The following is a 26,264-nucleotide window of genomic DNA, read 5'->3' on the forward strand; positions in this document are numbered from 1 at the left end:
GAGAGAAAGACACCTGCAGACCTGCTTCACAGCTTGTGAAGCCACTCCCCTGCAGGTGGGGAGCCAGGTGCTCAAACCGGGATCCTTAAGCCGGCCCTTTCACTTTGTGCCACGTGTGCACTGCCTGACTCCCAAAAAATTCTTATCTACATCTCAAGCCATCTGCTCCTTGTCTCAGTTTAGTATTAAGTAACATTAGTGCCAGCATTGAATTGTCCATCTTATTTTCTAATTTATATTCTCAATCAATGATAGTAAGTATTGATGTTTAACATCAAGTTTGCATTTTTCAGTTTGAAAAAGAAAAGTAGTGAGCACCAGCTAATTTTATGGACATGCTAGATCCCTTTCTTCAACTCTTTCTTTTTACTCAGATTATCTTCTTATAGGCCAAATGTAATTTAAAAAAGATTGAATTGAGAGTCGGGCAGCGGGTTAAGTGCAGGTGGTGCAAAATGCAAGGACTGGTGTAAGGATCCCGATTCAAGCCCCCGGCTCCCCACCTGCAGGGGGGGTCGTTTCACAGGCGGTGAAGCAGGTCTGCAGGTGTCTGTCTTTCTCTCCCCTCTCTCCATCTCTCTCTGTTCTATCCAACAATGATGACATCAATGACTATAATAATAATAACCACAACAATAATAAAACAACAAGGGCAACAAAAGGGGGGGGGGAAGCCTCCAGGAACAGTGAGTGGATTCCTGGTGCCGGCACCAAACCGCAGCAATAACCCTGGAGGCAAGAGAGAGAGAGAGGGAATGGGAATGAACAAGGATTGTCTTAAATGTTAAGTTGTTATTTTCTTTCCTTTTCAGGTTTTCCTGAAAGCATGAGCTGCCAAGAGAGGAACAAGACACAAAATTTAGTAGATTTATATTTATGATTATAAAATTGGCATTTCATCACAGTTATTGAATAGATATATGTATAGATTGTATACAGAATTGAGACTGATTTTGTATAGATATAAATGACTGCTAATGATTTTTGTTTTAAGAAACTTTCCTGCACTATTTGCACTAAAAATGTTTATTTATTGCTGATAATTCCCCTTATATTTAAGTTCCACTAGAATTCCTCTCATATTAGTTGACTATCTATGCATGTAATTTTATCTAGCTTTAACATTTTATAAAAGAAATCACTTCATTTAAATTTGTATTTTTAATTTGAAATTGCCTCATTTCTTTATCAAAATTGGTTTATTTAGATTTTGCCCTCAACCTTTTTTGAAAAATTACTATTTTCAACTGTGGAAATACATTTTTCTCTTTCTTTCTGGATAATAAAACATTTCGAAACTTGTTTGCTTTTAAATATTAATACTATCAGGAAATACCAAACCTTCCAATATGACAGCTCAAGAAAGTAACATTTAATACATATAGTATGTCAACCAGCAGCTCTCTGTGCCCTTTTATTTCTGAAGTTAAAGATATATTAAGGATGCTGTGTAGGTAAGGAAAACTTTGTGTACATGAAAAAAAAAAATGCCCGTAAACTTTCATGTCAATATTTTACAGAAGTATCTATAAGGTTTATTTTGTTGATAGTAAATCTATGCATAAAAATGAGGTGTTTTTTTAAACTTTATTGTGAATTAGCTTTTCACAGGAGAAAAGCTGTAGTAAAAAATTAACAACTTTTAAAAAGTCTAATTTATGATGAATTGAATTTTATCTTTAAACTATACTATGTTCAACAGTTTACTTTTATACCATGTCACAATTTATGAACAAAATTTGAAAAAAAGAACACCATTTATGGCAAATCATAAAGGCTATTAAATGAGAGAGACTGGGCAGTTGTATACCTGGTACAGTGCACATGTTACCATGCTCAAGGAGCCAGGTTGAAGCCCCTGGTTCCTACCTACGGGGGGGGGGGGGGGGGGGGGAAGCTTCACAAGTGGTGAAGCAGTACCTACCGCAGGTTCATCTCTTTCTCTCTGTCCCATTTCCCTCAATTTCTCTCTGTCCTAACAAATTAAATAAATAAAGGTTTTTTTTTTTTTTTTTTATGAGAAAGCCTTAAACCATATCTGAGACTCAGAGAGTGAATGTGTAAAGCATAAAACAACCAGATGCTTATTTATGTTTAAATTCTGTCATTTAAACACCAGCATATAGTAAGTACAATTTTGTTTTTCTTCATTCTTTTTTTTCTATACATAGTTTTGGCAATAGAGTTACAGGGAAAACAATTATTTTCTTAGAGTCAAAAATACCTCTGTGGAAGGTCAGATATTCAACATGACCTATAGAGATATAATTTGGGTAAGGAAATTACTGATTTCTTGTTTTCCTTGCGAATAAAGGGCATGCTACTTTGTCTTCAAAATGACTAAATATGGGGAGATATAATTATTCCGGATGTAAGAATGTTTCAAATTGGTGACAGTTTTCTGAGTATTTAGAAACCTTTCTTAATGGCTGGCCAGCACAGCCTTGATGTTCCTAGTGTAATTGAGAAATAGAATAGTCTCCATCTTTTTGAGCAATCATGTAGCTTTCCTAGAAAATAGGGAAAACCCAGAATAAGAGACCAATGGCAGAACAGTTTGATTTAATAGTTGTAGTAAGTCTCTACTGAAAATGATACATTGTAGAAATATGTATACCATTACAGTTGATACTTAGTTTAGGTACTAATCTGTCTTTACCTCCAAAAAAAAAGTTTCTTTTCTTTCTTAACATAGTAAATCTTTTCAACATATACATTCACTTTTTTTTTAATTTAAACTTGAACTACCCCAGTTTTATTCTATGCCAGTTATCATTAACTTAGTTTCCCTTCTACAATTTACCTGTTACATAACCTCATTACAATTCAGTCAATTAAAAAAACAGTAGAGCTCTACTTCATTATCAGTTTCCTGAGTTCATCTTTAAAAAAAAAACAAACAAGCAAAAATGGACATTGCTCAGTTCCAACATCTGTAGTGCTGGCAATCAAACCTGGGGCCTCACACTTGAAGGTCTTATGTTGTGGTGCTGAACTATCCCTTCATGAGTTGGTTTTTATTTTTTCTTAGAATTAAAACCCTCTACTCACTTCTATACCTCCTACCGTTTCTTCCTTCCCCTGTAGACTTCCCCTCAGGACATCTTAGTTTTGTTGTTAATGTCCACTGGCTTATTTTTGTCTTGTCTGTTCATCCATTTGATATGCTTATGTTGCACACATGGGTGAAATCATCTAAATGATTTTTCCGATTTCCTTCATAGAATCCCCTTGATTTCATTTTCTGCAAGTAGCAAAACTTCGTTTTATTGCTTAATATTATACTCCATTTGACTTACTTAGTAACTGGGATGTATGTACCTTTCACCCACACACCCCCATTCCACCCCCCCCCACCCCCCTGCAGTCTTCAGTCTATTCTCTATATGAGCTTGGTTGGTTTGGTTTTAGATTCCTCATTGTGAAATTATGTGGTATTTATCTTTCTCCCTCTGAATTATTTCAATTAGCACAATGTTCTTTTTAAAAAAATATTTATTATTGGATAGAGACCAAGAGAAATTGAGAAGAGAGGGGAGGTAGGGAAAAAGACAGAGACATCTACAGTCCTGCTTCACCACTCATAAAGCTTTCCCCCTGCAGGTGGGAATCAGGGGCTTGAATCTAGGTCCTTGCACATTGTACTGTATGCACTTAACCAGGTGAGCTACCACCTGGCCTCTAGAATAATGTTCTAAAGATCCACCTATGTTGTTGCAAAAACATGATAACGTTTTTTTAAGTACAATTTTTTTATATTTATTTTCCCTTTTGTTGCCTTTGTTGTTTTTTATTGTTATTGTAGTTGTTGTTGTTACTGATGTCATTGTTGTTAGGACAGAGAGAAATGGAGAGAGGAGGGGAAAACAGAGGGGAGAGAAAGACAGACATCTGCAGACCTGCTTCACCACCTATGAAACGACTCCCTTACAGGTGGGGAGCTGGGGGCTTGAACCGGTATCCTTACGCTGGTCCTAGCGCCATGAGCCGGTCCTTGCGCTTGGCGCCACATGAGCTTAACCTGCTGCGCTACTGCCTGACTCCCACAAGATAACATTTTTGTTTCAATTGGCTAAATTATATATAGTCACTAGACCATTGTTTCCATACCTTGGCTGCTGTAAATAATGCTACCATGAACATGTGGGTGCATGCAGCATTTCACATTAATATTTTTGTTTTATTGAAAGTACAAGTTCCTGAATTATATGGCACTTTAAGTAGTTCTAATTATATTTGAGTCAACCATGAATTTTAGCTTTATTACACGCTTCACCATTATAAGCAAAATTAGAAGTTCAATTTTCATTGTATGTTCTTTAAAAAAAAAAAAGTATGTTGATTAGAAGAGAATGAGAACCATAGACTCACTCCAGCACATGCAACACTGAGAAACTTGGGCCCTCACACATAAAACCACCTCTTCCTGCTTACTCCATACTGTTTGACATAGTTGCTGTTCCAATTTAAATTCACAACAGTACATCAGAAGCTCCCATTTTCTGCCATCTTTTTTTCTTTTTCTTTTTTTGCCTCCAGAGTTATTGCTGGGGCTCAGTGCCTACACTGAATCTACTGTTTATGCTATTTTTTTCAGGTTTTTTTTCGGGGGGGGGGTGTATAGGACAGAGAGAAGTTGAGAGGGAAGGGGAAGATAGAGAGAGGGAGAGAAAGAAGATAGTCACCTGCAGATCTGCCTCAAGGTTTATGAAGCAATCCCCCTGCAGGAGGGGGATCCAGGGGCTGGAACTGGGATCCTTGTGCCTCATACTATGTACGCTTAACCCAGTGCACTACCACCTGGCCCCCCTTTTCTGCCAATCTTTTTCTCAACACTTTTTATTTCTTTTTGATACTATTGGATAAACTTTATCTGTTTCATATTTTATTATTTTTCTGGTACGTTTATCTTGTTTCATTTGGAACTCATTGCTTGTTCCTAATTTGGCAGATTTGTTTGTTTCTGTGTAGTAGATGTAACACTTCTCTCAGTCTTGAAGGAATAGCTTCACACAAGAGCTGAAATATATCTTTAAACCTTCTTCTAGCTATTGATAGTACTATTTTGTTAATAATAGTTCTTGGTAAAAGTGCCAAGACTTGTCAGTACCAAAGTAGGGAATCTTACCTTGCACAAAATTCAATCTAATTGGAAGTCAGACCCTCAGGTAATAGCTTTTAAGATATACAAATAATAACAGTTCTGTGGGACCACAAATGTGAGCCCTGTTGCTATCAGGCCGGGTAATCTGGAGGTGTCCCTTGGGTTGAAAGCAATCAGAGTTCCAGACAAATGTATAAACCTACTTTTTGGAATATATCACCAAATTGTAGTGAGGCTAGTGCAATGAGAAAAAAAAAATTACAAAGATGGCATCCCCCTAGTCTACATTCCTTAGAGCAACTTGATAGCCTTTAGATGTATACCAAACTTAAAGCCTGCCCTTGGAACTGAAACTTTAAGACAAGCAAATATTTTTCAGACAAGATTGAGCATGTTCAGGGTGGTATGGCCATAGACAGTATTTCTCTTTCAGAGGAAAAACTGGGGCTTTTGTCAGTCTGATGTCTGTGTAATGCACTGGAGGTAGTAGTCTGCCACAAGCTGGTTCTCCAGTTGTTACAACCCAACAGGGCCCAGAAAACAAGCTCTTTTGGCCACCAGAACGAAGTGACCAATGTACATCCCTGGACTAACCACTGCAGAAACAAAGACACCAGACACAAGAACTCGGCGCCAAGAGCTGCTAGCACTCTGGTGCAGAAAAGGGAAAGCAAGAAATTCCCACCTTCATAGGTCTCTGGGAAAGGTAGACAGTTAGTTAACAGATGTATTTTTTTTTTTAACTTTATTTACTGTTTGATAGAACAGAGAGAAAAGGGAGAGGGAGATAGAAAGATACTGGGGCCGGGTGGTGGTGCACCTGGTTGATCACACATGTTACAATATGCAAGGACCCAGGTTCGAGTCCCCAGTCCCTACCTGCAGGGGGAAAGCTTTGCGAGTGGTGAAGCAGTAACTGCAGGTATTGCTCTGTCTCTCTTCCTCTCTATCCCTAGCTTCCCCTTCAATTTCTGGCTGTCTCTATCCAATAAATAAATAAAGGTAATAAAAAAAAGATACCTGCAGCACCACTCATGAAGCTTTCTCCCTGTAGGTGGGGACCAGGGGCTTGAACCTGGGTCCTTATGCATGGTAATACATGCATTTAACCTGGTGGGCCACCACCTGGCCCCCATAAATGTATTTTTAACTAGAAATCTATTGCTCAAGCTATATATTTTCACAGAAAGATTGAACTTCTGAGTCTGTTAACTCTTAACTGTATACTGAGGGTGACTGTTTGAAATCCACCAGCCTCTATTCTCTGTAAACACTGATCTAGGAGTGTGCCAGACCAGAAGCCTCGCCCTCAGATGAAAACATCTAGAAGGAGCTGGGCTGTAGTGCAGCGGGTTAAGTGTGTGTGGCGCTAAGTGCAAGGATCCCGGTTCTAGTCCCTGGCTTCCCACCCGCAGGGGAGTCACATCACAGGCGGTGAGGCAAGTCGGCAGGTGTCTTATCTTTCTCTCCCCCTCTCTGTCTTCCCCTTCCTCTCTCCATTTCTCTGTCCTATCCAACAATGACATCATTAACAACTACTACTAAACTACTGCTACAACAATAAAATAACAAGGGCAACAAAAGGGAATAAATAAAAATATTAAAAAAAAAAAAAAGAAGAAATAAAGCATCTAGAAAGGCAAATAGGCCCAGGGAGCTATTTATGCAGTTCTATACAGGTAGCAGCCTGCCATGAACTGATTCTCAGATTGCTACAGGTATGTGTGGCCTAGGAATCCAAGTAATCAAGAGAAGTTCTCTGGTCATTAACTGCCAAAGTAAGTTACCCAGTGTAAACACTGGGGTGCCAGATGTGTGAAAAGTTGGCACTGGGAGATGCTTGGTGCTATGAAATCTTTCAGAGAGGAAACACAGAGATGGTGTCCTCCAGTTGATAAAGACAGCACCCATCATGTGGTAAAAATGGTGCCCACCAGCAACTGTTCCTAGAAATGTTCAATCCCTGCCAGTGTTTTATTTTTACTTTATTTTTAAGATTGGTTTTTACCACTGCAGCATACATGGTGCCAGAAATCAAACCTGGGCACACACATAAGCTAGTCCTGAGTTCTATGCACTAAGTTATTTCTCAGGGCACCTTGTCAATGCTTTAGAATTAGCAAATTACAATCTGTTACAGGAAATCCGGGTGCTTTTCTGAGGACTGACCCTTATGGTAACTAGGTCTGTGCACAAGTTCCTCCAGTTTACTACAAACTTTTGGGTCTCATCTACTAGTTTCATTGATTTTCCAAGCCTGTTATTCTGGGGATTTATCTCTCAAGTGCAGGTTTTAAAAGCCACAGTTCCTGAAAATAGGTACTTCTGATATTGGGTATTAGCCCTTCAGGGAGAAGGAAAAAAGACACTCAAGGGTGTCTTTAGTTTCCTACCTGGTGTGGAGAGATTTATGGTGAGATTGTATCTCACTTCCTACCCACCTGTGTGGCCCTGTTTTCATGTGGTGATATGAAGGAGTTGCTTAGCTAGTTTTCAGAGGAAACTCTTTCATCTATGCAGCTGCATATTCAGGGTGCTTGTGGAGGAGGTGATTTAAGAATACTGCTTTGTACGAGTCGGGCGGTGGCGCAGTGGGTTAAGCACATGTGGCACAAAGCGCAGGGACCGGCGTAAGGATCCCGGTTCGAGCCCCTGGCCCCCCACCTGCAGGGGAGTTGCTTCACAGGTGGTGAAGCAGGTCTGCAGGTGTCTGTCTTTCTCTCCCTCTCTCTGTCTTGCCCTCTTCTCTCCATTTCTCTGTCCTATTCAACAACGAACAATATCAACAATGGCAATAATAATAACCACAACGAGGCTACAACAACAAGGGCAACATAAAGGGGGGGAGAAATGGCCTCCAGAAGCGGTGGATTCCTGGTGCAGGCACCGAGCCCAGCAGTAACCCTGGAGAAAAAAAAAAAAAAAGAATATTGCTTTGTTGCCATGTTAAACCTCTAAGTCCAACAGAAAAATGGTTTTTACTCTTAATGCTCTTCTGACTTAGCAAAAAACACACACTCCACCACTAACTTTCAACAGTACCTGTCAGAAATTATTGTTAATTGACTTTACTTAGCAGTTACATGATTCCTAAAATAACAGGTGACAAAACATTCTACAAGTTAAATAGAAAATATAATCAAATTCTCTAGTTCTTAACTGGAATTTTTCCCTTTTTTTTTTTTTAATTTGGCCATCCTACATTTATGTTGTTTTACTTTAGAAATCTGGCTGTTTTTTACTCCACAATCTACATAGTATAGTCTGTGAAACAATAAGAAGAAACTTATTTAAATAAGTTAATGGAGTCTGAATCCATATGTAAGAACCACTGAGTAAATGTTGCTTCAACTTTATTAAGTATTAGACTTATGTTAGATAAAAAGTGAATTGTAGATTTTAGCATTTTTAAATGAGGAGAAATAGGAGAGTCAAGGTAAAAGCAGCAAAATCACTATAACAATTGAAAATATAGTATCTAGGTAGTTAAGGTGACCATTAAACCTGAAAGATAAGGTTAAGCAGTTACAAAGCTCCTCACTTATAGAAATATATCGATTAACCAAAAAGGTTGTGCCTCAACAATGCTATTACTGAAACAGTGATAATAGACTCAGGAAAGAAGGTAATGTCAGGTGTTTTAGAAAACAATACACATCGAGAAGAGAAAGTCAAGCGATAGCAGGTGCATGAAGGTATCAGGGCATTTTTTTTTAGCAGATGCATGCTATAAGATTTGTATTAATAATTTCAGGGTATGGTAGAAGTGGTTTTGTTGTAAATAAAACTTTGATAGTATAGAATGGGTTTCAAAGTAGGTAATAATTTTTCTCTATTTATTTGATAAAAGAAAAGAGTTATTTCCTGTTCTTCAACAGTTGGAATTTGTGTCCTTTTTCGTGGCCACATCTTATAATTCTTGATGTTGACAAGTACCATTTCTGAGGTTTGTTTGTTTGTTTGAAATTGCACCTGTCCCTTATTTTTGGAAAGTGATTCATGTGTCCTGTTATCTTGGAACTCCAAAAGGAAACTTCAGGCAGTGAGAAAGACAGCTTCATCAGAATCCCGGTCTTTGCCACTGTCTTCACTGGGTGCACACTCCCCACCACTTGGAGACCGGCAGCTCAAATCTTCTACCCCAGACTCTTGATCACTGTTGGCAGACAGATCTGGATCTGAGCTTTTCAAATTATCTTGGGTTAGAATTAGAGCAGAATCTTCATCACCTTGTGAAGGACTCCTGGATGGAAATGACTTCATATTCCCACTGTAATCCTGGGGAGTGTTGGCTGTGCTGTTGTCTGAGGTAGAAAACCCTGAGTGTTTGCTGGGTTCACTTTGCTTACTCTTCACTTTAGTACAATTTAACTGGACTTTCTGAAATTTTTCCAGTCTCTAAAAAATAAATAACAATTTCAGGGGAAAATCATAAGTAATTTTCATAATTAGTATTTGTTATCTTCCAGCTGGTCTTGATATTGGGTTGTTGGGCAAGTCATGACACATTTTTTTTGCATGGAAAAATACAGCATAACTTTTCTAACCCAATATTAAGAACATGGAATTTACATGGACATAGTTTCAAAGTTACATGGACATAGTTTCAAAGTGAGACATAATGATTTCAATAAAATAAATTTTGTGAGATTGGCTTCTTCTTAACTATTGTAAGGATGACAATACCTACTGTAACAGAATTTCTATAAAATTCAAAACCATATCATAGAGAAGCACTTGACAATACAGTTATCTTCTTTCTACTACACACACACACACACACACACACATACACACACACACACACACACACACACACACACACACACACACACACATTTTTTAAACCAAATCACTGTTCATCTCTGGCTTATGGTGGCACTTGAGTTTGGACCTGGGGCCTCTGGGGCCTCAGATATGAAAGTCTATTGCACTACCACTCATACTATCTACTTATATTGCTTTAAATAATTATTTTCATACTTTGAACATAATTCTTTAAAAAATAAGAATGTATTTATTACTACAACGGCTCAGGTATGTTTCATTTTTAAGCTCACCATTTTAAAGTACATATAACTCAGTGGTTTTTAGTATATTTATATAAGACTTCACAACTATCTAATTCCAAAATATTATTATCCCTGAAGAAAAGCTCATGCCCATTAGCAGTTATTCCTCAATTACCCATTTTCACAGTTCCTAGCAAACACTAGTCTACTTAATCTCTTAATGGATTTTCTCTCTTTCTCTCTTTAATCTTCATTTATTTATTATATATATATAATGTCTCTCTGTCTCTCTGTCTCTCTTCTTCTCTATTTTCCCCCTTTCCTCTCAATTTCTGGCCATCTCTACTATCCAATAAGCAAATAAAGATAATAAAAAACTTGAGATGAGATAGAGATTCTGGTGGTGGGAATTGTGTGGAGTTGTACCCCTCTTATCCTATGATTTTTGTCAGTGTTTCCTTTTTATAAATAAAAATTTAAAAAATAAAATAAAATAAATTTAAATGAGTGGAATTCATTGGGCATTAAACTAGATCCAAATGAACTAAAGTGGTACCACTGGAAACAAAGGATTTATTTAGGAAACAGAGTTATGTATCTTATAACCTCTCTGGTCAACTTTGGGATAGTAATAAAAATAAAAAATAGCTACTGAGACCAGGTGAAAGGACACCAGATAGAGTGCACGTTACCATGTGTGAGGATCTGGTTTCAGCCACCTTCATTCACATATTGGCATACATGTGTGTACACACACACACACACACACACACACACACACACACACACACACACACACTCCAGAGGGGGAGGGTGGGAGCTTCACAAGAAGTGGAACAGTGCTTCAGATATCTCTCCTGTCTCCCTATCATAAAAAGAAAAAAAAGGAGTCAGGCGGTAGTGCAGCGGTTAAGCGCAGGTGGCGCAAAGCACAAGGACCGGCATAAGGATCCCGGTTCGAACCCCGGCTCCCCACCTGCAGGGGAGTCGCTTCACAGGCGGTGAAGCAGGTCTGCAGGTGTCTATCTTTCTCTCCCCCTCTCTGTCTTCTCCTCCTCTCTCCATTTCTCTCTGTCCTATCCAGCAATGATGACATCAATAACAACAATAATAACTACAACAATAAAACAACATGGGCAACAAAAGGGAATAAAAAAAATTTTTAAAAAAGAAAAGAAAAAAAATTAAGACCACTGGGAATGGCGGTCTGGTCATGTATGCACAGAGCCCCAGAAATAACTCTTGGTGGCAGAAAAGAAACAACAGTAAATCTCAGGTACAATTAAGTATAAATCAATGTGCTGTATAATTATTCATAAGTGGAGAGTAAAATTTTACTATAGGTGTACATGTCTGATTATATTCTTTTTAAAAAAATTTTTTTATCTTTATTTATTGGATAGTCAGAAATCAAGAGGGAAGGGGGAGATAGAAAGACACCTACAGCCCTGCTTCACTGGTTGTGAAGATTTCCCCTTGCAGGTGAGGACCCGGGGCTAGAACCTGGGTCCTTGTGCACTATAATGTGTACGCTCAACCAGGTGTCCCCCCACCAGGCCCCCATGTTTGATTATATTCTTCCTCTTTGAATCTCCTATTTTCATTTATCCTACAGAAAGAATTCATTGTAGTACTCTCACATCGTGGTAAACAAAGATCCCTAAGCTATAGTAGGAACAGATAGATGTTCAGCAAATTGTGGGGGGGGGGTCATATATCTGAAATGTGCTAAGTACTTAGGTTGGGACTTTGATCATCTGGGTGCTTACCTGCTAGTGTCGTGTTTCAGGTTATCCACACACACAGAAAAAGACTATATTGCTACATTTCACATTTCCTAATTCATGGGAGGATTTCATGGAGAAGTACATATTAAGAAATAATCACAGAAAACAGATTAACAAGAGTGTGTCTTACTTCTTCGAGGCCCTCGAGTTCTTCCTCCAACTGCTGGGTTTCTTCCTTCACTGCCATTAGGTAATCTGTAACTGACTGTCGCGGCTGTAGCCCCTTTTCAAATCGATTGTACATTCCACTCCAAAACCTGCAAAGGATGGCAGAGCTTTACGACCCCACCAAATCACAATCTGTAAAGCCGGATTCCCATGTCGCCTATGGCATTGTTTCTCCCACAGTCCTACAATCCAAGTACTAACTAAATGCAAATGAAAGGCTAAAAAAAAAAACACTTACATTGATCTTAAATTATAAGAGAAGTTATAATTGCTTTCAAATACAACAAATAATGTAAATAAGGAAAAATGGTGTTAAAGAGGTATTATTAGTCTCTTTTTAGAAAAGTACTTTGGTGGCATCCTCTGAAGGGAGGATGGACATCATACTCTATGCTACACCTGAGGAAGATGGGTCAATACTGGGGCAGCTTGGAATGTTGCTACTTCTGACCACAGAATGTGAGCTCAGATCTACAGGGATGCAGAGGTCACACAGGCTCCTAAGCTAATTATGGGCCCCAGATCACATCAAATCAATGGGGTTTATAGTCAACAATATTTATACACCTTTCCAATATTTGGGAGCTACTCTCTTCCCTGACCCAGCTTTCTGGTCCTTTTCCCAGCCATGACATCATCTCCCCAGACAATAAATAGGATTCACCTGCATATCAGATTTCAGGCTCAGGAAAAAAAAAAAAAAACGTATAGCTACAGGTCCTTTGAAATAAAACTAAAATATTCCTTCTAGCTATTGACAAAATGGAGGACCCCCCAACACTTGATCTGCACTATTCCAGCCTTTAGGTCTATGACTGTTCAACAATTTGTTTGGCTGTGAATGTTAACTCTCTTTTCAGCCACCAGGTTCCAGATGCTAGCAGGATGCGACCAGACTTCCCTGGACAGACAACTTCACCAATGTGCCTTGGAGCTCCGCTTCCCCAGAGCCCTTCCCCACTAGGGAAAGAGAGAGACAGGCTGGGAATATGGATCGACCTGTCTACACCCATGTTCAGCAGGGAAGCAATTACAGAAGCCAGACCTTCAACCTTCTGCATCCCACAATGATCTTGGGTCCATACTCCCAGAGGGTTAAAGAGTAGAAAAGCTGTCAGGGGAGGGGTTGGTATACGGAGGTCTGGTGGTGGGAATTGTGCAAAGCTGTACCCCTCTTATCCTATGGTTTTGTCAATGTTTCCTTTTTATAAATAAATAAATAAAAGTACTTTGGTGGTCTGGAAGGCTGTGCAGTGGTAGAGCTTTGGATTTGCAAGAAAAAGGTCCTGAGTTTGATCCCTGACACTGCATATGCCAGAATACTATGTCCTTTATCTGTCTTCTCTCTCTCATGAAGTTAATAAGAATTAAAAAAAAAAAAGAAAGAAAGAACGCTTTTTAGAAAAAAAAAATGTTTTCAGGTTGGTAAGATATCTCACCTGGGATGGCATCTGGACTACTGTGCATACAGTGAAGGCTTGAGTCCAGCCCCCAACAAATTAAGGAAAACTGTAGTGTCTTTCCCTCTTCCTCCTTGCTTGTACGTCCTTCTATCTAAAAAAATCATCCCCAAAGACTGAACCCAAAGATGTGTTAAAAGTCTTAGCAAAGTACTTTGAAGGTAGCAACTGTGTTATTCATTGTTTTGCCCACAGTGCCAAGAACAGTGTTTAATCTTAAATAATGTATCTGTTGACTGGCTAGCAATAACAATTTAATTCCTATATAATTTATTGCAGTGTTACTCAACAGTTGTCAGAACTATTGTTTTACAAATCATGGGAGACTTCTTTTAATATGAAAGAATACCCTCCTATAATGAAATTTGAATAGCTAATAATCAACAAACCTATTGCAGAATAAAACTGAAGGAAGGGTCAGGTAGTGGAACACCTGGATGAAAGCACACAGTATCATGCACAAAGACCAGGGTTAAGGCCTTAGGCCCCCACTGCAGGGGAAAGTTTCATGTTTGGTGAAGCAGTGTTATAGGTGTGTTTCTCCCACTTCACCTCCTTTCTCAATTTCTCTCTGTCCTATCACATAAAAAAGAAAGAAAACAAAAACCAAAAAAACTACAAAGAAAAGTCGGGGGTTGGGCAGTTGTGCAGCGGGTTAAGCACGAAGCGCAAGGACGACATAAACATCCCTGTTCGAGCCCCCAGCTCCCCCACCTGCAGGGGAGTCGCTTCACAGGCCAGGCGGTGAAGCAGGTCTGCTGGTGTCTATCTTTTTCTCCTCATCTCTCTCCATTTCTCTCTATCCGATCCAACAATGACAACATCACTAACAACAATAATAATAACTAAAACAAGGGCAACAAAAGAGGGAGAAAAAGAAAATTTAAAAATATATATATATATATATATTAAAAATTCAAAAAAAATAAAAGTCACTAAGTACATGTTGAAGATGGGTAGAGAGAAGAATTTCATCATATTTGTGTAAGTTTATCTTTTTTTCTAATCTATGTCATTCTTTTTTAAAATTATCTTTATTTTATTTATTGGATAGAGACAGCCAGAAATCTAAGGGAAGGGGATGATGCAGAGAGACAGAGTGACACACTGTTTCACCACTTGCAAAGTTTTCCCCCTGCAGGTGGAGACCAGGGGCTTGAACCTGGGTCCTTGTGCATTGTAACGTGTGCCACCAGCCGACCCCTGTGTCATTCTTATATATCAGACAAGCCTTGAAAAGAAGGAAGCCAATGAATATATCTACCTAGTAGAATCTACTGGATGCCAGCCACAGCTGTGCTTTCCATCCCAATATGTAGTTTTTAAATAATTAATTTCCACAAGGAAATGGTTCCACTGGGACTTGATTTAGCAAAGAAAGAAGGTAAGACTAGTGGCATGATTAGTAACTAAGTTTGTGATTCCACATTTAATTTATAAGTCGCATGGCTTATTCTATTTTTCTTTTCTTCTTTCCTCCTTCCTTCCCTCTTTCTGAATTAAAATAAAAAATGACAACAAGGGCAACAATAGGGAATAAATAAATAAATAAATAAATAAATAAAATATTAAAAAATGGCACTTGTGTTTTTCTAAAACATTACCTTGTATAGAGAATGCTATATTTTGGGGGAAAAGAAAGGAACAGGAGAGGCTGTTCAAAATATACATCAGACATTTAAGTACTCTCTTCTGATTTGCTTTGTGTCCAAAAGTTCTGAAGTTTGGTTATTTCATATACAATGGTCTCCAAAGATTAAACTGTACAGAAGCAAAGTTCACAACCTAGAGTAGGGTCCTAGAGGTTTACATACTTGTACATGAAGTTGCATGGTGTTGTGGGGAGATGAAGGGTTCCCTGGGACTGACTGTGGTCAGCTCTAAATAGAGGGTTCATGTAGTCAGCCCGATTGTTCCACAGGTGAGCCCATAAAGAATATGTTCTCTCTTGAATTCTGTTATAAAAAAAATAAGCCTCAAAGTCACTTATATTTGCTCTCACAATCATTAGATAAGTACCATAATAACAGCTAGAAAGGAACCAATAATTGTTATCCAAGTATCAGATATGCATATTCTATTGCAGAAAAAAAAATCCACAATTGTTGTGCTGCACCAAAGTAAAATACTCTGGGGTGGAGGTGAGGGTTCAGGTCCTGGAACATGATGGCAGAGGAGGATCTGGGGGGGTGGGGGATTGCATTGTGATGTAGAAATGCTATACATGTACAAACTGTTGTATTTTACTGTTGACTATAAACCATTAATCCCCCAATAAATAAACTTTTAAAAATCCACAATGTTTGTAGCCTCATGATACAATGGAAGAACTCTGTAATAGTCTTAACTTTTCTGCTACCTGTACTGTCCTTGACAAGATGTTTAAATACACCTGATACAAAAATTATTTTCAATGTGGTATATATTTTCACTGTGGTACCAGATTTCATTGTGGATATTATCACTTTGAATAACCTAGTTTCTGTATGCTTTGTAATTTGGGAAGATTTTTTTTCTCCAGAAGTTATTGAACTTTTATTATTTACTAGGATTTAATGTTTTATAGGTTTTCATTCTCATTCAATCCACACTAGATTACCATGAGATTTTCCTGTTTTAGAGATGAAGTTAAATAGTTTCCCAAAGCAAATGAATGGAATGGCCAGAATTCAAACATAAATAGAAACATAAGAATTGGTGTGGTTAGTCTAATGAACCACAGCAAAGAAAGCAGGTGAGCTTAAAGGATGCAGCCTGTTACTTTTAAAATCATTATCCTTTATTAACCATCACATTTGAAAAACAAAGATAGTACCTACTAGGAAAAGATAATTTATTTCTATTCTTACAGTACAGAAGTACAGAAACTATGTTATTCAAACTGATCATATCCACAATGAAATCTGGTACCACAGTGAAAAGTATATACCACATTGAAAATAATTTTAAGAGGAAAATTTGCATGTTCACGCATTTGTAATTCATAAATAATTTTTGCTCTAGTTAAAAGCAGTACATTTTGTTAGTTTTTAAAATGTGTTTTACCAGAGCTCTGGTTTATGGTGGTGCAGGGGACTGAATCTGTGACTTTGGAGCCTCAGTTATGAGAGTCTCTTTGCATAACCATTATGCTATCTACCCCTGCCAAGGGCAATATGTTTTTTTTTTATTTCTTTACTGTGGGATTAATGTTTTACAGTTGACAGTAAATATAATAGTTTGTACATGCATAACATTTCCCAGTTTTCCACATAACAATACAGCCCCCACTAGGTCCTCTGCCATCATGTTCCAGGACCTGAACCCCCACCTCCCACCCACCCCAGAGTCTTTTACTTTGATGAAATACACCAACTCCAGTCCAAGTTCTGCTTAATGTTTTATCCTTTTATCTTGTTTTTCAACTTGTGCTTATGAGTGAGATCATCCCATACTCATCCTTCTGTTTCTGACTTATCTCACTTAACATGATTCCTTCAAGTTCCATCCAAGATGGGCTGAAAATGGTGAAATCATCATTTTTAATAGCTGAGTAGTATATAGACCACAACTTGCTCAGCCATTCATCTGTTGTTGGACACCTGTGTTGTTTCCAGGTTTTGGCTATTACAAATTATGCTGCTATGAGCATAGGTACACACAAATTTTTTTTGGATGGGTATGTTTGGCCCCTTAGGATATATCCCCAGGAGAGAAAATTTCAAACTTGCTTTATTAGTTGTATCTGCAGGTCTTGTATTTTATGTAGCATAGATATCTAATTCCTTTTAATTGCAAAAACTATTTTCTGTAACTCCAGGAAGATGCCAGGGTGACCAAGTCTATGATCCTCTTTGGATATCAGGTAGAAACCAAAGGAAATGAATCTGTAGCTACCTATGACAGCAAATGATATTACGTCATATGAATTGATGTTAGGAAAAAGAAAGGAACATTAACTTGTCTATATAGATGTATGGCTAAAATACACTTCAAAATTATGAAAGATCAATGAAATCTCCAGTCACTGAAAATCTTTAGATAAAAAATTAAAATACCAGGACACTTACTTGAGTTCTCGCCTCTCTTTTTGGCTGTTACATAAGAAGTTTCCGAATTGGCAGGAATAAATGTGGTGTTGAATGTGAATCAAAAATCTTTCATTAAACTCAAAGGCACAGGGAAATTGTTCCATTAACTGCCATACACACTCAATAAACTGATCAATCACTGGAGAAATTTCTTTTGGATCACCATCTAGATTTCCATATCTATAAAATAGTATTAGAATCTTTAAAGGAAAGCATTTTTAAACTAGAAATTTATAAGTACAAATGTAATATAAAAGTAGTACTAAAGAAAACTGACATGAATATGAATTCCAGAAGTAGTAAAATTTTATATTGATCATCTGATTAGAGAAAGGACATATTTATATAGTTACATAAGATATGCTGGCACTAGAGAAAAATTCAAGGAAACTTTCCATAGTAAAAGAGCATTTTTTTTTTAAATTCAGTTTTTACAAGTACAGCAGAACTTCTGAAATTCTGCCTCTGTTTTAATTAGTGACCGGTAGGAAAGTAGGAAAAAATTGTCTAAAAGTAGTTTTCTTTAAAAGTTTTTTTTAAAGTCATCCACTTATTGCACTGCTTTCTTGTAATGAAATGAGGAAAAAGAAACTTTTAAAATAGGCTAATGGGAGATGGGCAGTAGTGCAGCGAGTTAAGTGCACGTGGCACAAAGTGCAAGGACCGACTTAAGGATCCCGGTTCGAGCCCCCGGCTCTCCACCTGCAGAGTGGGAGCCTGGGAGTCCCTTCACAAGCGGTGAAGCAGGTCTGCAGGTGTCATCTCTCCCCCTCACTGTCTTCCCCTCCTCTCTCCATTTCTCTCTGTCCTAACAACAATAACAGCAATAATAACAATAGTTACAACAATAAAAAACAAGGACAACAAAAGGGAAAATAAATAAATAAATAAATAAATAAAATAGGCTATTAATCCTCTGCCCTCTACTCATCAATTGAAAAATTCATAAACTTAATTCTTTTTAATCCTAAACATTCAAAACAACAGATTTTGTAATATTTCTTACCTGTGATTAAACTTATGACCAAAGGAAATCCAATCTTTTTCAATCAATACCTACACAAGAAAGAATAAACATAATATCGATAGAAGCAAATTAAGTAAAAAAGGAAACATCCTGTAATGAATAATATTGAAGGGCTCAAAGTTTTTGTTGTGGCAGTCACTATCTTCAGTTAATGAGCAAATGAATAAGCACTTATTACTCAATATAAAAATATATATCCCAAGAGCAGAGTTGAAGGTCATAGGAAAAATAAATTAAGAAGTATATATGAAAATCCAAATAGCACCTGCTGAGGGCTTTCAATGAGGTAAATAAAAACTAAATATATAACTTCATATATGATTTCAATTCACTAAGGGGCAGATATCATTATTATTCTCATTTTACATATGGAGAAACTGAAATAAATAAATTTAGTCACTGAGAAGTAGTAGTTTTCACCTAGCTTTTAATACTCCAAAATTCATCTCAACCACCATATTGAAATACTGTGTCTTTCAGAGTTACAGGCAGTAGCTTTTTAACATAAAGCAATTAAAAAATATTTTCCAGTGGTTTACACTACACACTAAAAGTATTATAAAATGATGGTTGTTCGAAGCATATGAGAAATTTCAGGGATAGACAAAATAGCTTATTTGGATGGTGTACTGCTTTGCCATGTGCAAAGGTTTGAGCCCAGCTGCCATGGCACTCAAGGAAGCTTCAGTGTTATATTCTCTCTCTCTCCCTCTCTCTCTCTCTTTCTCTCTCTCTCTCTCTCTCCCTCCTCTTTCTCCTCTCTCTCTCTCTCTGCCTCTATCTAAAAGAAAAGAAAAAAAAAGAAATAAAGACATTTTAGCCTTACTTTGAAATATTACATCAATTATCACCGTTGCTCTAAAATGGACAGAATAGTCTCCTAAAACTATGAAGTGACTGAAGTTTGTCTTTCTCAACTCTGAAGTTTAACAGGGGAAGAATCATAAGAAGTCAATGGTGTAGGCAGTTGTGATAAAGAAATTAGATAGAAGGGAGTCGGGCAGTAGCACAGCGGGTTAAGCGCATGTGGCATGAAGCACATGGACTAGAGTAAGAAATTAGATAAAATCATTCTGACAATAATTAGAGATGGAGTAAGTTCATAATATGATCATTTTAAACAAATCAGTTTTGCATAATGAAAAAAATATACACCAAGGTGGAGCTGATCATGTGAAAAGAAACCCTTTCATCCCTCAAATACAAGCAAAAGAATACAGTCTTCCCAACCTTAATCCAGAATAAAGTGTTGCAGCAGGAATGTCAGTATAATTTCACTGAAAAGTAACATGTAGTTCTCAGAAGCTATCAGAAAATGAAAAGACCCAAGAATGAAAATCTGCTGTCCTTCCTCTCTTGATCAAGGAACTCCAGCAGCAGAAATATACCATTTGGGCTTCTTTCTTAGTATTTCTCCCTACAGATTCAGGATCCAATGAAGAGAATTTTAACAAGTCCCAGTTAAAGAGGCAGGTGTCAGGTAAATGCCCAGTCATTTAAACTTTAAAAAAAAGAAACAAACAGTGTTTCCTCCTGAAATTGGGGCAGCTTGGAACATTCCTACTCATGACCACAGAAAGTGAGCTCAGATCTATAGGGATGCAGAGGTCACATAGGCTCCTAAGTGAATATGGGCCCCAGATCAGATCAAATCGAGAGAGTTTACAGTCAACAATATTTATACACCTTTCCCATATTTGGGGGAGCTACTCTCTTCCCAGATTCAGCTTTCGGGTCCTTTTTCCAGACATGACATCATTTCCTCAGACAATAACTTAGATCTACTACCTTCATATCAGATTTCAGGCTCAGAAAAAAAAAAAAAGAAAAGAAAAAGAAAAAAAAAACCTAGTATAGTCATGGGCTCTTTGGAATATAACTAAAACAGGACTACTAACTATCTATAAAATGGAGACCTCCCAACTCTTCATCTGAACTATTCCAGCCTTTAGGTTTATGATTAGTCAACAATTTGTTTGGCTCTATATGTTAACTCTTTTTCAGCCACCAGGTTCCAGATGCTAACATGATGCTAACCGGACTTCCCTGGGCAGACGACCCCACCAATGTGTCCTGGAGCCCTGCTTCCCCAGAGACCCACCTCACTAGGGAAAGAGAGAGACAGGCTGGGAGTATGGGTTGACCTGGTAATGCCCATGTTCAGCGGAAAAGCAATTATAGAAGCCAGACCTTCCACCTTCTGCACCCCATAATGACTCTGGGTCCATACTTTCAGAGGGATAAAGAATACAAAAGTTATCAGGGGAGGGGATGGGATACGGAGTTCTAGTGGTGGGGATTGTGTGGAGTTGTACCCCTCTTATCCTATGGTTTTTGTCAGTGTTCCCTTTTTATAAATAAAAATTTTTTAAAAAGAAAGAAAACAGTACTTCTATTTCAGACAAATATACTAACACTCTGCACTTAGAAGCACATTTTTAGGCATCCCTTAGAGGTACAAACTCTAGGAGAGAAGGTATGCATACTTTCAGAAAAGAAAACCAAAGTACCATGAAATTCTTAGTAACATCATCCAGACTTATGAAGGACTACTTTAAAAAATATAAATTTTTCTCCAAATACTTATAGGAAGTTTCTTATTATATATGAGCAAGTGACTTATAAAACTCACCCTTTCACAAACTACTAAAAATACTTTATATGTGTCCCCCTAGTTTACACTTAATATCTTCTATTAGAGTCTAGCAGTCACACTCACCATGAAGCCCTTCAGAGTACGGTAGTGTGGCTCTAGCAGGAGGCTGGCCACAGAACACACTTGAGCAGTCCTGTCCCAGCCATCAGAACAGTGAACAAGCACACTTGCTCCTTCCTCAGAAACAGCCTATAAAAAAGCAGGATCAGAGAGGGCCAACAGACATAGGAGAAGGTGCTCAGAGTCACTGATTATTAGAGAAATGCAAACTAAGACAAGAATGAAACACCACTTTACACCTGTGAAAATGTCATACATCAGAAAGGGCAGAAACAAGAAATGTTGGAGAGGGCTGGGTGATAGCCTGTCAGGCATTATGCCAGCCCCCTGCCCACCCCACCACCACCTCCCTCTGCTCCATCCTCCATTGCTGACACTATGACCTATTTACATAATCACTGTTTTGCCTGAAAGATTCCCCACCCATTCCTTTGATCTATCTTCTTTCTACCTCAAGACCCACCCTGCCTGCAGGGCAACATTAATCCCACCAGTTAAAACCATCACAACAATTGCTAAGGAAGTTCCCAGCATGCCTTTTTCCTTTCTCCACCCCCTTTTCCTAGCCATTTTCATTTCTGACTTGCCACTTCCAGTTTTATCCTATAAAAGTCACTTCTGTTTCTAGTTTCTCTTTCTGTGTCCCAATCTGGTGGAGACACTGACACTCATTCGTGAATTATCTTGTAGAAGTCTGACTGAGAGTAGATTCTTTCTTCTCCTCCTCCTCCACCTCCTCCTCCTTCTTCTCTCTCTCCCCCTGTCTCTCTCCTCTTTCCTTCTCTCTCTCTTCCCACTATCTCTAGAATTTATAGTTGACAGCTTATTTTTGTACTTGTCTATTCTTACCATTCCTTCTTTCATTCTGTTTTCTTTTCCTTTTCCTTTCCCTTTGTATTGTTTTTGTTTTTAGAGTGAAGGTGTTGCTTGACTATCTGGTTTTGGTTGAACTGCATTAATCTTTGCTTTGGCTACTATTATACTTTCTGAGGTTTGGGACTTCATTTGAGAGAAAGATAGATATCTGCAGACCTGCTTAACTGCTAATGTTTTTGCTTCAGGTAGGGAGTGGGGGCTGGAACCTGGGTCCTTGCAGGGATCCTTGCACATAGTTCAATGTGCATTTAATTAAATGAGCCACTGCCCAACCCTTCAGACCCCCCTGATAATCTTTCTTAGAAGACAAAAGGTATACAATTGGCCAAGAGATACACTAGCAAAAAAAAAAAAAAAAATATATATATATATATATATATATATATATATATATATATCAATTAAAGGACAATTATTGTCTCTATGACAACCTTTATTTGAACCATCAAACAAGTAAATACAGTAAAACTTGAGGCTAACTTAGACCCCACTAAAATCCCAGGTTTATTTCCTCCTCAAATTGAGGCCAGACCTCATAGGCTGATTTGGATATAACAAATGGCACTCAAGGCTTTAACAACTGGGAGAAAATCCAAGTTTGTCAGATAACAAAGAGACTACAAAATCTAGAAAATTGCAAGAGACTGGCTCACCTAATGCGGGTTTCTTTGGTCACTACCAGGTCACCCCATCACATGGGGCCCAAGTTAGAAAATCCTAGGATTCCCTTGTAGATATGATGGGCCTACACCTCTAGTAGACCCTTCTCCCTACCATCACTGGTCACTTCCATCAGGAATGTCATCATAAGCCCTTTCAAGTACCTCTCCAGTAACTAGCCCTCACTATAAAGTAGCAATGGTGTAGGGACTGACCCATTTTCTGAAGGGAGGCTGGGTCAACCTACTCTGCCACTCAGAGATGACTGGTTCTGAAATGAATATAGCCTAAAATATTCCCAGCTGTGGTCATGGACAGCAAACTCAGACTGACAAGGACTTGGAGATTATACAGGCTCATGTGCTAAATATGAATATATATGGACCCTGGGGTCAGATTGATGTGGTAAACAGTTAATTGTATTTATATATTTTCTTCAACTTTGGGAGTTGCTCTCTGCCCTAATTACAGCTTTCTAGTCCTATTCTCAACTCTGACACCATCTTCCCAGATAATACTTTTAGTCCACCTCAATGTTAACCATCAAGATCAAGCAAAAATTACTAACATCATGGGCTCCAAGGAACACACCTAAAATAGACTTTCTAGCTTCTTACTACCTTAAAATCCCTATTGTCACCTCTTCTGTTCCTACTTCCTGGTTCCTATTTATTAAACATTTTTGTCTTGCCTTAAAATTTATCCCCTTTCAGACACAAAGTTGCAGATTCTACTATGATTCTATCCTGAACTCCATGGGCAGACAACCTGACCAATATGTTTCAGAACCTCACCTCTTTAGAGCCCTACCTCACTAGGGGAAAGACAGAAACAGATTGGGGGTATGGATCGACCTTCAATGGAGAAACAGTTATAGAAGCCAGAACTACTACCCTCTGCACCCCTCAAAGAATTTTGTTCCATATTCCCAGAGGAGGAGGGGAAGATATGTTAGAGGAAGATGACTAGGGAACTCTGAAACCCAATTCAGTCAGGACCCAGAGAGAAAAGAGGAAAAAGGAAAGACACCCAGAAGTAGTAATAAACCCAGGTGTAGATGTGACTTAGAAAAGAAGACAGGACCATAGAAAAAAAATGGGCAAAAGATAGATAGATACAGGTTGGCAGACCATTATAGAACTAACATCCCATATCTGTGGCCTTGTGAGAACCACTGCAGTTTCCAGTAGAGATTTCCACAGAATTCTGTTGGTGAGAATGGTGTGGAATTATACCCCAGTTATTTTGTAATTTTGTAAATCATTACTTTAAAACAATGGTATAAATACACACAATGGTATACTATTCAACTGTTAAAGGTGATGAAATCATCTCCTTTATACAGCCCAGGATGGAACTTGAAGACATAATGGGGGGGGGGCTGGGTGGTAGTGCAGAGGGTTAAGTGCACATGGCATGAAGCACAAGTGTAAGCACAGTGTAAGGATCCTGGTTCAAGCCTCCAGCTCCCTACCTGCAGGGGGTTGCCTCACAAGCAGTGAAGCAGGTCTGCAGGTGTCTATCTGTCTTCTCCTCCTCTCTCAATTTCTCTGTCTTATCCAACAACTATGATATCAATAACAACAACAATAAAACAAGGACAACAAAAGGAAAAATAAATAAATATTTAAATAAAAAGACATCATGCTAAGTGAGATAAGCCAAAAAAAGAAGGAAGAATACTGAATCATCTCACTTATAAGTGGGACTTAATACATAGGAATTGGGAGAGAGTACACAAAATGAAATGTAGACTAGGCATGGTGTATTGCACCATGGTGTATTGTGAAGGACTCCAAGGAAGGATGGGGTAGGAGGGAGAAGAAGAAATATTTGAAGTCCTGGTGCCTAATGAAATAATACCTGGGAGTTGGGTGGTAGGACAGCAGTTAAGCGCATGTGGCGCGTAGCGCAAGGACCAGCATAAGGGTTCCGGTTTGAGTCCCTGGCTCCCCACCTGTAGGGGAGTCGCTTCACAAGCGGTGAAGCAGGTCTGCAGGTGTCTATCTTTCTATCACCCTCTCTGTCTTCCCCTCCTTTCTCCTTTTCTCTCTGTCCTATACAACAACAACGACATCGACAACAACAATAATAATAACTACAACAATAAAACAACAAGGGCAACAAAAGGGAATAAATATTAAAAGAAAAAAAGAAATTATACCTATGTGTCAAGACTGTACTATAAAGCATTAACTCCTTCAATTAAAAGATTTAAAAAAAAAAGCAGGAGAAGCAGTCACAAAGACTGGTCATACAAACGAAACATTCCTCATTAGAACTAGGTTTAGCTTTATACTTATAGGAAGAAGCAGAGAAATAGAATGAAACTTACTGTAAACCCAACCTTGTTAGGACATAGCCCAGAGCTGTTTTGGTACAGGTAACTGTTTTTTTCATTGGTTCCCATTATAATTCACAAGCCACTCAAATAAGCATCTCTTCTACATAAAAGTATACTTCCTGTGCAAACATATATCTATGGCATACCTCCTAGCCCACCTTCAGTTATCCTAAGTATCCACTGTAAATTTTTGAGATAATGAAATTCTGGTTATATTACCAGTCCTAATCATTTCTGAAAATGAGAGATACCTCAAAATTATAAACTGAAAAACTACAAAGTTACAGGCAAAAGGATATGAGCCATGTAATAAATCCAGAGGTAGTTACTGGAAAAAACAAATACAAAAAAAAATCATAGCAGTTCACCCTATTTCCCCCTTCCCTTCCATCTGATAATTTTGTTAATATTAAATATAAGTCTTTGCTGAGAAAAGCACTTCACACAGATTTAGTGAAGTATCCTGACAGGAAATACAAAATTGGAGGTAGAGAGATTTTATTATGCACTTATTACTATCTGGAGTTCCTTTTAGTTCATTTATTCATTTTCTTCTGTCTCTCATATCAGAATGGAAACTTTTGGGAAGTGACTCTATCTACTTCATTGGGCATCATATAATTGACACCAGGCGATTGTTACTTAGCACTAAATATTTGTTGAACAAATGAATTACCTAATTAAAAGGAGCATAGCATGTTACCAGGAAAGACATGCTATATCTTTTTTTTTTTTTTTCCTACAAACATTCTCTCTTTGGCTACTGCCATGACATACTATCAATGGAGGAAATTCACATATTTTAAGGATAAACTTCCTAGAGGTCTGCAAAACCAGGTCCCTCCTCAGTATGGCACAGCTTTGAATGTGGCAGCTGATGGGGAGGAAGCAGGAGGTCAGAATAAACTCGTCTACACCTTAACTCAATGTGTGTGTTTGTGTGTGTGTGTGAGTGTGTGTGTGTGAGATGGCAGACCATAGTGTTACGTTGGGCTGGGCAGTGCTCTCTCTCATCTTCTCTTTTTTAAAATTTCTCTATT

General features: G+C 38.2%; 2 protein-coding genes across 9 annotated transcripts in view; one reads left to right on the forward strand and one right to left on the reverse strand.

Moving 5' to 3' along the window:
* The window catches only part of VPS37A (VPS37A subunit of ESCRT-I), a 44,720-nt gene extending 37,994 nt beyond the window's left edge, over positions 1-6,726 (forward strand). For 4 of the 5 annotated variants that reach the window (XM_016185240.2, XM_060183408.1, XM_060183405.1 and 1 more), the window contains one exon: positions 813-1,302. The gene's annotated coding sequence lies outside the window, so the exon portion shown is untranslated. Of the gene's footprint in view, positions 1-812; positions 1,303-5,634 lie in introns of those variants that run through there. The other variant, XM_016185239.2, reaches the window with a different exon arrangement.
* The window catches only part of MTMR7 (myotubularin related protein 7), a 140,890-nt gene that overhangs the window by 7,739 nt on the left and 106,887 nt on the right, over positions 1-26,264 (reverse strand). For 3 of the 4 annotated variants that reach the window (XM_060183386.1, XM_060183379.1, XM_007516283.3), the window contains 6 exons: positions 21,348-21,473; positions 18,608-18,657; positions 17,581-17,781; positions 15,346-15,486; positions 12,034-12,160; positions 8,441-9,502 (listed from right to left, as the gene is read on the reverse strand). In XM_060183386.1, coding sequence (XP_060039369.1) covers positions 9,140-9,502; positions 12,034-12,160; positions 15,346-15,486; positions 17,581-17,781; positions 18,608-18,657; positions 21,348-21,473 — 1,008 coding nt within the window. In that variant the 3' untranslated portion in view covers positions 8,441-9,139. Of the gene's footprint in view, positions 1-8,440; positions 9,503-12,033; positions 12,161-15,345; positions 15,487-17,580; positions 17,782-18,607; positions 18,658-21,347; positions 21,474-26,264 lie in introns of those variants that run through there. The other variant, XM_060183389.1, reaches the window with a different exon arrangement.

The sequence above is a fragment of the Erinaceus europaeus genome, chromosome 2 (genome assembly GCF_950295315.1).
Source record: "Erinaceus europaeus chromosome 2, mEriEur2.1, whole genome shotgun sequence".
NCBI classification, from domain to species: Eukaryota; Metazoa; Chordata; class Mammalia; order Eulipotyphla; family Erinaceidae; genus Erinaceus; species Erinaceus europaeus.